Source organism: Scyliorhinus torazame, chromosome 7 (assembly GCF_047496885.1).
Source record: "Scyliorhinus torazame isolate Kashiwa2021f chromosome 7, sScyTor2.1, whole genome shotgun sequence".
Lineage (NCBI taxonomy): Eukaryota > Metazoa > Chordata > Chondrichthyes > Carcharhiniformes > Scyliorhinidae > Scyliorhinus > Scyliorhinus torazame.
This window is the reverse complement of record NC_092713.1, coordinates 7,605,820-7,618,295: the sequence shown is the minus strand read 5'-3', so window position 1 is coordinate 7,618,295 and position 12,476 is coordinate 7,605,820. Positions and strand designations below refer to the sequence as shown.

Below are 12,476 nucleotides of genomic sequence, written 5' to 3'. Positions count from 1 at the left end.
GACACCCAGATCCCTCTGTACCCGGACACACAGATCCTTCTGTACCCGGAAACCCAGATCCCTCTGCACCCGGACACCCAGATCCCTCTGTACCCTGACACCGTGATCCCGCTGTACCCGGACACCCAGATCCCTCTGTACCCAGACCCCCAGATCATCTGTACCCGGACACCAGATCCCTCTGTACCCGGACCCCCAGATCATCTGTACCCAGACACCAGATCCCTCTGTACCCGGACACACGATCCCTCTGTATCCGGACACACGATCCCTCTGTATCCGGACACCCAGATCCCTCTGTACCCAGACACACATATCCCTCTGTACCCGGGCACCCAGAGCCCTCTGTACCCAGACACCCAGATCCCTCTGTACCCGGGCACCCAGATCCCTCTGTACCTGGACACCAAGATCCGTCTGTACCCGGACGCCCAGGTCCCTCTGTACCCAGGCACCCTGATCCCTCTGTACCCGGGCAGCCAGATAGCCGGACATTTAGTTCCCTCTGTACCCGGCCACCCAGATCCCTCTGTACCCGGACATCCAGATTCCTCTGTACCCGGACACCCATATTCCTCTGTACCCGGACACCCTGAATCCTCTGTACCCAGACACCCTGAATCCTCTGTACCCAGACACCCAGATCCCTCTGTACCCAGACACCCAGAACCCTCTGTACCCAGACACCCAGAACCCTCTGTACCCGGACACCCATATCCCTCTGTACCCGGACACCCAGACCCCTCTGTACCCGGACACCCAGATCCCTCTCCACCCGGACACCCAGATCCCTCTGTACCCGGACACCCAGATCCCTCTGCACCCCGACACCCAGGTCCCTCTGTACCCAGGCACCCAAATCCCTCTTTACCCGGACACCCAGATCGCTCTGTACCCAGTCACCCAGATCCATCTGTACACGGACACCCGGATCCCTCTGTACCAGGGCACCCAGATCCCTCTGTACCCGGACGCCCAGATCCCTCTGTACCCGAACACCCAGATCCCTCTGTATTGTACACCCGGATCCCTCTGTACCCGGACACGCAGGTCCCTCTGTACCCGGACACTCAGATCGCTCTGTACCCGAGCACCTAGATCCCTCTGTACCCCGACACCCAGATCCCTCTGCACCCGGGCACCCAGCTCCCTCTGTACCCGGGCACCCAGATCCCTCTGTACCATGCACCCAGATCCCTCTGTACCCAGACACCCAGATCCCTCTGTACCCGGTCACCCAGATCCCTCTGTTCCCGGACATCCAGATCCCTCTGTACCCGGACACCCAGATCCCTCTGTATCCGGACACCCAGATCCCTCGGCACTCGGACACCCAGATCCCTCTGTACTCGGACACCCAGATCCCTCACTACCCGGGCACCCAGATCCCTCTGTACCCATACACCATGATCCCTCTGTATACAGACACCCAGATCCTTCTGTACTCGGACACCCTGGTCCTTCTGTACCCGGACACCCAGATCCCTCTGTACCCGGGCACCCAGATCCCTCTCTACACGGACACCCAGATCCCTCTCTACCCGGACACCCAGATCCCTCTGAACCCGAACACCTAGATCCCTCTGTACCCAGGCACGCAGATCCCTCTGAACGCAGACACCCAGATTACTCTGTATCCGGACACCCAGATCCCTCTGTAACCAGACACCCAGATCCCTCTGTTCCCAGACACGCAGATCCCTCTGTACCCGGACACACAGATCCCTCTGTACCCTGGACACACAGATCCCTCTGGACCCGGAAACCCAAATCCCTCTGTACTCGGACAACCAGATCCCTCTGTACCCAGACACACAGATCCCTCTGTACCCGGACACCCAGATCCCTCTGTACTCGGACACCCAGATCCCTCTGTGTCCGGACACCCAGATCTCTCTGTACCCGGGCACCCAGATCACTCTCTCCCCGGACACCCAGATCCCTCTGTACCCGGACACCCAGATCCCTCTGTACCCGGACACCCAGATCCCTCTGTACCCGGACACCCAGATCCCTATGTACACAGACACCCAGATCCCTCTGTACCTGGACACCCAGATCCCTCTGTACCCGGGCACCCAGATCCCTCTGTACACAGACACACAAATACCTCTGTACCCAGACACCCAGATCCCTCTGTACCCGGGCACCCAGATCTGTACCCGGACACCCAGATCCCTCTCTACCCGGGCACCCAGATCCCTCTGTACCCAGACACCATGATCCCTCTGTACACAGACACCCAGATCCCTCTGTACCCGGACACACAGATCCCTCTGTACCCGGATACCCAGATCCCTCTGTACCCGGACACCCAGATCCCGCTGTACCTGGGCAGCCATATCCCTCTGTACACGGGCACCCAGATCCCTCTGTACCCAGACACCCATATCCCTCTGTACCCGGTCACGCAGATCTCTCTGTACCCGGACACCCAGATCCCTCTGTACCCGGACACCCAGATCCTTCTGTACTCGGACACCCAGATCCTTCTGTACCCGGACACCCAGATTCCTCTGTACCCGGGCACCCAGATCCCTCTCTACCCGGACACCCAGATCCCTCTGTACCCAGGCACCCAAATCCCTCTTTACCCGGACACCCAGATCCCTCTGAACCCGAACACCCAGATCACTCTCTCCCCGGACACCCAGATCCCTCTGTACCCGGACACCCAGATCCCTCTGAACCCGAACACCCAGATCACTCTCTCCCCGGACACCCAGATCCCTCTGTACCCGGACACCCAGATCCCTCTGTACCCGGACACCCAGATCCCTCTGTACCCGGACACCCAGATCCCTATGTACACAGACACCCAGATCCCTCTGTACCCGGACACCCAGATCCCTCTGTACCCGGACACCCAGATCCCTCTGTACCCAGGCACCCAGATCCCTCTGTACCCAGGCACCCAAATCCCTCTTTACCCGGACACCCAGATCGCTCTGTACCCAGACACCCAGGTCCATCTGTACACGGACACCCGGATCCCTCTGTACCAGGGCACCCAGATCCCTCTGTACCCGGACGCCCAGATCCCTCTGTACCCGAACACCCAGATCCCTCTGTATTGTACACCCGGATCCCTCTGTACCCGGACACGCAGATCCCTCTGTACCCGGACACTCAGATCGCTCTGTACCCGGGCACCTAGATCCCTCTGTACCCCGACACCCAGATCCCTCTGCACCCGGGCACCCAGCTCCCTCTGTACCCGGGCACCCAGATCCCTCTGTACCATGCACCCAGATCCCTCTGTACCCAGACACCCAGATCCCTCTGTACCCGGTCACCCAGATCCCTCTGTACCCGGACATCCAGATCCCTCTGTTCCCGGACATCCAGATCCCTCTGTACCCGGACACCCAGATCCCTCTGTATCCGGACACCCAGATCCCTCGGCACTCGGACACCCAGATCCCTCTGTACTCGGACACCCAGATCCCTCTCTACCCGGGCACCCAGATCCCTCTGTACCCATACACCATGATCCCTCTGTATACAGACACCCAGATCCTTCTGTACTCGGACACCCTGGTCCTTCTGTACCCGGACACCCAGATCCCTCTGTACCCGGGCACCCAGATCCCTCTCTACACGGACACCCAGATCCCTCTCTACCCGGACACCCAGATCCCTCTGAACCCGAACACCTAGATCCCTCTGTACCCAGGCACGCAGATCCCTCTGTACGCAGACACCCAGATTACTCTGTATCCGGACACCCAGATCCCTCTGTAACCAGACACCCAGATCCCTCTGTACCCAGACACGCAGATCCCTCTGTACCCGGACACACAGATCCCTCTGTACCCTGGACACACAGATCCCTCTGTACCCGGAAACCCAAATCCCTCTGTACTCGGACAACCAGATCCCTCTGTACCCAGACACACAGATCCCTCTGTACCCGGACACCCAGATCCCTCTGTACTCGGACACCCAGATCCCTCTGTGTCCGGACACCCAGATCTCTCTGTACCCGGGCACCCAGATCACTCTCTCCCCGGACACCCAGATCCCTCTGTACCCGGACACCCAGATCCCTCTGTACCCGGACACCCAGATCCCTCTGTACCCGGACACCCAGATCCCTATGTACACAGACACCCAGATCCCTCTGTACCTGGACACCCAGATCCCTCTGTACCCGGACACCCAGATCCCTCTGTACCCGGACACCCAGATCCCTCTGTACACAGACACACAAATACCTCTGTACCCAGACACCCAGATCCCTCTGTACCCGGGCACCCAGATCTGTACCCGGACACCCAGATCCCTCTCTACCCGGGCACCCAGATCCCTCTGTACCCAGACACCATGATCCCTCTGTACACAGACACCCAGATCCCTCTGTACCCGGACACACAGATCCCTCTGTACCCGGATACCCAGATCCCTCTGTACCCGGACACCCAGATCCCGCTGTACCTGGGCAGCCATATCCCTCTGTACCCGGGCACCCAGATCCCTCTGTACCCAGACACCCATATCCCTCTGTACCCGGTCACGCAGATCTCTCTGTACCCGGACACCCAGATCCCTCTGTACCCGGACACCCAGATCCTTCTGTACTCGGACACCCAGATCCTTCTGTACCCGGACACCCAGATTCCTCTGTACCCGGGCACCCAGATCCCTCTCTACCCGGACACCCAGATCCCTCTGAACCCGAACACCCAGATCACTCTCTCCCCGGACACCCAGATCCCTCTGTACCCGGACACCCAGATCCCTCTGTACCCGGACACCCAGATCCCTCTGTACCCGGACACCCAGATCCCTATGTACACAGACACCCAGATCCCTCTGTACCCGGACACCCAGATCCCTCTGTACCCGGACACCCAGATCCCTCTGTACACAGACACACAGATCCTTCTGTACCCAGACACCCAGATCCCTCTGTACCCAGACACCCAGATCCCTCTGTACACAGACACCCAGATCCCTCTGTACCCGGGCACCCAGATCCCTCTGTACCCGGACACCAGACCCTCTGTAATTGGGCACCCAGATCCCTCTGTACCCGGACACCCAGATCCCTCTGCACCTGGACACCCAGATCCCTCTGTACCCGGACACCCAGCTCCCTCTGTACACACACACCCAGATCCCTCTGTACCCGGACACCCAGATCCCTCTGTACCCAGACACCCAGATCCCTCTGTACACAGACACCCAGATCCCTCTGTACCCAGACACCCAGATCCCTCTGTACCCAGACACCCAGATCCCTCTGTACCCGGACACCCAGATCTCTCTGTACACAGACACCCAGATCCCTCTGTACCCGGGCACCCAGATCCCTCTGTACCCGGACACCCAGATCCCTCTGTACCCGGACACTCAGATCCCTCTGTACCCGGACACCCAGATCCCTCAGCACCTGGACACCCAGATCCCTCTGTACCCGGACACCCAGATCCCTCTGTACCCAGACACCCAGATCCCTCTGTACACAGACACCCAGATCCCTCTGTACCCAGACACCCAGATCCCTCTGTACCCAGACACCCAGATCCCTCTGTACCCGGACACCCAGATCTCTCTGTACACAGACACCCAGATCCCTCTGTACCCGGGCACCCAGATCCCTCTGTACCCGGACACCCAGATCCCTCTGTACCCGGACACTCAGGCCCCTCTGTACCCGGACACCCAGATCCCTCAGCACCTGGACACCCAGATCCCTCTGTCCCCGGACACCCAGATCCCTCTGTACCCAGACACCCAGATCCCTCTGTACCCGGACACCCAGATCCCTCTGTACCCGGACACCCAGATCCCTCTGTACACAGACACCCAGATCCCTCTGTACCCGGACACCCAGATCCCTCTGTACCCGGACACCCAGATCCCTCTTTACCCGGACATCCAGATCCCTCTGTACCCGGACACTCAGATCCCTCTGTACCCGGACACCCAGATCCCTCTGTACCCGGACACCCAGATCCCTCTGTACCCGGACACCCAGATCCCTCTGTACCCGGAAACCCAGATCCATCTTTACCCGGACACCCAGATCCCTCTGTACCAGGGCACCCAGATCCCTCTGTACCCATGCACCCAGATCTCTCTGTACCTGGACACACGGATCCCTCTGTACCCGGGCACCCAGGTCCCTCTGTACACAGACACCCAGATCCCTCTGTACCCGGTCACCCAGATCCCTCTGTACACAGCCACCCTGATCCCTCTGTACCAGGACACACAGATCCCTCTGTACCCGGGCACCCAGATCCCTCTGTACCTGGACACACAGATCCCTCTGTACACAGACACCCAGATCCCTCTGTACCCGGACACCCAGATCTCTCTGTACCCGGACACACAGATCCCTCTGTACAGAGACACCCAGATCCCTCTGTACCCGGGCACCCAGATCCCTCTGTACCCGGACACCCAGATCTCTCTGTACCCGGACACACAGATCCCTCTGTACCCGGACACCCAGATCCCTCTGTACATAGACACCCAGATCCCTCTGTAACCGGACACCCAGATCCCTCTCTAGCTCAGAGTTCTGTAATCTCTCCCCATTTTGATAACTTGCTTCTTTTCTATTTTTCCTTCAAAAATAGACAAGTTCACATTTCCCCACGTTCTACTTCATCCACTCCCCGTTAAACTGCAATGCCCCGTTGCAGACGCCTTGTGTCGTCTTCACAACTCACTTTTATACCTGTCTTTGTGCTGTCAGAAAATTGAGCCTCCACACACCCTTCCCCTTCCCCCAAGTCATTGATGTGGGTGGGAAATAGTTGAGGCCCCGGCACTGATCTCTGAGGCACAGCACTCCTCACATTTTGCCAACTCAAAAAAGACACCTTTATCCCTATTCACTGCTTCCTGTTGGCCACGCAACCCTCTATCCTTGCTAAACCGTTATCCCATGCCATGAGCTCTCAGTTTAAAATAGTAATCTTTGATTTGCCACCTTGTCAAAAACCTACTTGAAATCTAAGTACAGCCAGTGCATAAATGGATGGATGTTCCTTTTTTCGTGATGTAAAGCTCTGTGACTCTCTGACACAATCACAGATTCCCCTTTATTTATCTTCCTCAAATAACTCCAATAAGTTCGTCAAACATGATTTCCATTTCACGAAACCACGTTGACTCTGCCTGGTTGCATTGAGATCTTCCATGTGCACCGCTGTAACCTCAGTAATAGATTCTGGCGTTTTCCCCATGACAGATGTTAAGCTAACTGACCTGTAGTTTCCTGCTCTTTGCCTCCTTCCTTTCTTCAACCAAGGAGTCAAATCCACTATTTTCTAATCCGATGGAACCTTTCCAGAATCTAACAAATTTGAGAAAATTCTACAAAGTAACTGAGATACTCATCTCAGTAACTGGGATGTTGGGAAAAGGTCAACTTAATACGAAGTAGGTCCATTCAAAAGTCTGATGGCAGTCGGGAAGAAGCTGTTCTTGAGTCGGTTGGTACGTGACCTCAAACTTTGGTATCTTTTTCCTGACGGAAGAAGGTGGAAGAGAGTATGTCCGGGGTGCGTGGGGTCCTTAATTATGCTGGCTGCCTTTCTGAGGCAGCGGGAATTGTAGACAGAGTCAATGGATGGGAGGCTGGTTTGCCTGATGGACTGGGCTACATTCACAACCTTTTGTAGTTTCCTACGGTCTTGGGCAGAGCAGGCTCCATACCAAGCTGTGATACAACCAGAAAGAATGCTTTCAATGGTGCATCAACCTGTAAAAGTTGGTGAAAGTTGTAGCTGACATGCCACATTTCCTTAGTCTTCTGAGAAAGTAGAGTCGTTGGTGGGCTTTCTTAACTATAGTGTCGGCATGGGGAGACCAAGACAAGGTGAAGCTCGAGGTTGTGGATAGTTTCACATATCAAGGCTCCACGATCACCAGCAATCTGTCACTTGATGCTGAAATCAACACAGATCAGACACCTGCAGCTGCTCTGTCCAAGTTGAGTAAGAGAATTTGGAACAACAGTGGCCTTACTAAGAACACCAAAGTGTGAGTCTACCAAGCCTGTGTCCTCAGCTGACTCCTCTCCAGTGGTGAGACCTGGAGCACATACACTAGGCAGAAGAAAGGCCTGACAGTTTCCACCTTCTCCGCCTCAGACATATCATCGACATCTCTTGGCAGGACAAGGTCACCAACTCAGAGGTCCTGGAGCAAGCTGATTCCATCAGCATAAACTCATTGCTAAGCCAACAATGTCTGTGCAAACTAAGCCACATTCATCAAATGGATGATGACCATTATCCACAGACCTTTCTGTACGGTAAGATGGCCGTTGAGTCACAACCTCCTGAGCATCCGTACCTTTGCTACAAAGACACCCACAAGTGAGATATGAAGATGATAGACATTAATACTGGCAATTGTAAGACCGGCGCTGACGGCTGCGACCTCTGGAGGTTTACTGTTTGGAAGGACACTGGAAGAGACGAACAGAAACAAAAAGCTCAGTCGACCAAGAACAAGGTCCAGAGAACACAGAGGCCAGTGAATTGTTATCTTTCTCAGCCACCGTATTCCCCTGCAGTCAAGGCAGCAGAGACTGACATGCCAGAGTGAGGCTTGGTGGCACAGTGGTTAGCACTGTGACTTCACAGCTCCAGGGTCCCAGGTTCGATTCCCCGCTGGGTCACTGTCTGTGCGGAGTCTGCACATCCTCCCCGTGTCTGCGTGGGTTTCCTCCGGGTGCTCCGGTTTCCTCCCACAAGTCCAAAGACGTGCAGGTTAGGTAGATGGGCCGTGTTAAATTGCCCTTTGTGTCCAAAAAAAAGGTTAGGTGGGGTTACTGGGTTACGGGGGCATGGCGGAGATATGGCCCTAAGTAGGGTGCTCTTTCCAAGGGCCTGTGCAGACTCGATGGGCCAAATGGCCTCATTCTGCACTGTAAATTCTATGGTTCGATGATTCTATGAGTCACACCAACAATGGTCACCATCATGGCACAAACTATTGTCCTACGAGATGGAAGGCGGTCACAGTCTGGCCTCTCGGGAAACATAAAAAATCCTCATTCACTATTTTGAAGGAGATGAGGTGAGTGTATCCCAGTGTCCTCGGGACAATATTTAATCCCCAACAATTCTGAAGAGAATGGGCGGGATTCTCCGGTTCCTCAGCCGTCTGTTTCTTGGCCGCGCGCCGTTCACTGGCGGCGGGATCATACCTTCCCGCCTCTTGCCAATGGAATTTCCCGTTGTAGCGACCCGTCGCCCCAGGCTGCCACTTCCCCACATTTTGAAAAGTACTTTTGGGCTATGTTTCACTGAAGCCGGGAATTAACATTTTCAGGTAATTGACAAAGGAAACAGGTGGAAGAAGAAAATAACCTTTTTACATTGTTCTGGGCCAGGGTTTCGAGAACCGCAAAGTGTATCATGGAATTCACCTGACCCACAACTTTCAATAGATTGTGGTATGGGGAGCACACGGCCCACTCTACAGGGTGGTACAGCAGAAATGGGAAAGTATTATCTGAAACAAAACAATGTTTATTCTATGAACTGAAGTTAACCTTTTTAAAACATACAGTGAACATCTTAGCAACCATCAATTCAAATACAACCTCCAAAGAATACAACACTAAGTAATCCTTTAAGCTTTCCTTTTAACATCCATACGGCTTAAAAACAAAACCTTTATCAGAAGCACATCAGGTTAAAGTCACTGCTGAAAACATTTATAATTCTGATCAAGAGATAATCTATTCATGGCAGAGAGAACAGCAATACAGCTGCTGAATCTGGCTTCAGCTCCAACACTGAAAACAAAACCAAAAAGATACAGACACACCCAAGCTTTTCTCAAAGCGAAACTAAAAAGCAGAGCCACAGCCCAGCTCCACCCACACTCTGACATCACTGCAGTAACATGAGCAGCCAAACATTTCTTAAAGCGACATTCTCATGACAACACAGCGAGTTGTTGTGATCTGGAAGGTGCTGCCTGAAAGGGCGATGGAAGCAGATTCAACAATAACTTTCAAAAGGGAATTGGATAAATACTGGAAAAGGAAACATTTTCAGGGCTGTGGGGAAAGAGCGGGGCCAATGGGACTAACTCAAAAAGCCATCCCAGCCACGGTGGACCGAATGGCCTCCTGTCATGCTGTTCGAATCGATGATCCGATAAAAGATGTTACATAAATTCTAGTTATTTCTTTAACTTTAGGTTCATCCTTGTCATAATTGTGCCTGTGATAGATTTAAAATCAATATTATTTTGGAAACCCCCCTTTCTCTTGTAGATGGTTCCTACGTTTCAGTTCCATCGCCACTTGGGAAGATCAAAAGCATGACAAAAGGTGAGGAGGCGCACGTTCTAATGAGACACGTTTCAATGTTGAGACGTCTGCATACAAAATGTGAGGATTCGATGGCAGGGTGTCAAGTGACAGAAATAATGTGTCTACCAGTTGCATTTCACAGAGATTAATAACAAACAGGAAGATTGCTTCAAGGATAAGATTAACACCGACAGCAACGTAATTCATTACGAGGCTCAGTCCTCCGTAGACGACACCAGGCCATAAGACCATAAGACATAGGAGCAGAATTAGGCCACTCGGCCCATCGAGTCTGCTCCGCCATTCAATCATGGCTGATATTTTTCTCATCCCCATCCTCCTGCCTTCTCCCCATAACCCCTGATCCTCATATTAATCAAGAACCTATCTGGCTCTGTCTTAAGGACACTCAGTGAATTGGCCTCCACAGCCTTCTGGCTGGGAGTCGCACATACTGGGTGGTCAACGCAGCACCCTGTAAGCCTCAACATGTGAGGGGACAGGGGAAATCGCAACCAAGGATCTCAGTCCGAATGACCAACCGGTGACCCTTTCTGTAAGTGTTGGGTGGGCTCACCTGTGACACCACGTGTTTACGAACAGGCGAGCATGCGGGTTAGGAGCAGGAATGGGTCATTCCAATAGATCCAGGCCCAGTCTGCCCAACTTAGCCTGATAAGAGAAACCCCCATCCCAGTTACCAATCAAGTGAGCCTTCTCTGAACAGCTTCTGATGCAATTCTATCCTTAAACAAGGAGACCAAATCTGCACACAGGACTCCTGCAGACACATTGGCTGGAATTCTCCGAATGTCGGGATCCTATTTTCCGGCCGGGAGCGCACCCCCGCCTCCAGGTTTCCCAGTGGCGTGGGGGGGGGTGGGGGGTTTCAATGGGAACCCATTGACAAGCGGCGGGAGTAGAGAATCTCTCCGCCAGCAAATGGCGCGCCGGAGAGAAACTCGCGGCTGGAGACGGGAGAATCCCGCCCACTGTCTCACACAGGGATCAGGAAAAGAAAATGGCCGGCTCCATAAAGGTGGCAACATCTGCAGGAGAAGGGAAATGACTAAACAAGAAATTTAATAAATACTTCCTGGTTTCATTGTCGTGCGATTTAACAGATTTCCTCTATTTTCCCTCCACAATGTGCCTCGATATCGACCGTGCAGGTTAATGGGGAACTAGCACCAGCTCAAACAATATGGACTAAATCATCCTTCTCTTTCTCTCTGCAATGCTCTCAGCATTCCTCCTTCGGCACAAATCACTGGGCAGCTCCCAAATCTGATCGCTCCACCATTCATGGTGATGCCTACTGCTGCCTCAGCCCCAAGTTCTGAAATTCCCTCCTGAAGCTCTCTAACTTTCTCCACTCTCGCGCATGCTCTACCCCAGAGTTTAAACTGCCCGTTTTTTCACCACCACCGAGTCTAATATCCCCTGACGTGGCCCGGTGTTGAACGATGTCTGATGTCACTCCTGTGAAGTGCCCAGGGCTGTTTTTGCTACATTATAGGTGCTACATAGATGCAAGATGTTGATGTATTCTTGGCAGCTCTGTGATCACTCAGCCTCTCTCTGTTCACCCCCTGCTTGCCGCCCCCACAACGCAGAGAAAGCCGATGTTCTGCTTCTCCGAGCTGGACTTCCTTCTCATTTCCACCTTCAGCTGTCGGACATCGAGTTCCACGAAATCATTGGATCAGGTAAAAATGGAAAAGCTCCTGATGCAATCGAGATGCCAAGTTCCGGAAAAAGTCAAATTATCACAAACTGTCTACCTCTAATGTGTCTGAAACCATTTAGGTTCGTTTGGCAAAGTTTACAAAGGGAGATGCAGAAACAAAATCGTCGCCATTAAAAGGTAAAATCATAATGGTAACATATAATAATAATCTTTATTGTCACAAATGAAATGAAATGAAAATCACTTATTGTCACAAGTAGGCTTCAAATGAAGTTACTGTGAAAAGCCCCTAGTCACCACATTCCGGCGCCTGTTCAGGGAGGCTGGTACGGGAATCGAACCGTGCTGCTGGCCTGCCTTGGTCTGCTTTAAAAGCCAGCGATTTAGCCCAGTGTGCTAAAGCAGCCCCTTACATTGCAGTAATGTAAGTAGGCTTACATTAACACTGCAATGTAGTTACTGTAAAATCCCCTAGTCACCACATTCCGGCGC

The 12,476-nt window shown here is 53.5% G+C and overlaps 1 protein-coding gene across 1 annotated transcript in view; it reads left to right on the top strand.

The window, feature by feature from the left end:
• Positions 1-12,476, top strand: part of tnni3k (TNNI3 interacting kinase) — a 210,991-nt gene that overhangs the window by 93,377 nt on the left and 105,138 nt on the right. The window contains 3 exon segments of the mRNA XM_072510295.1: positions 10,256-10,312; positions 11,911-12,003; positions 12,104-12,161. Of these exon segments, the coding sequence (XP_072366396.1) occupies positions 10,256-10,312; positions 11,911-12,003; positions 12,104-12,161 (208 nt within the window).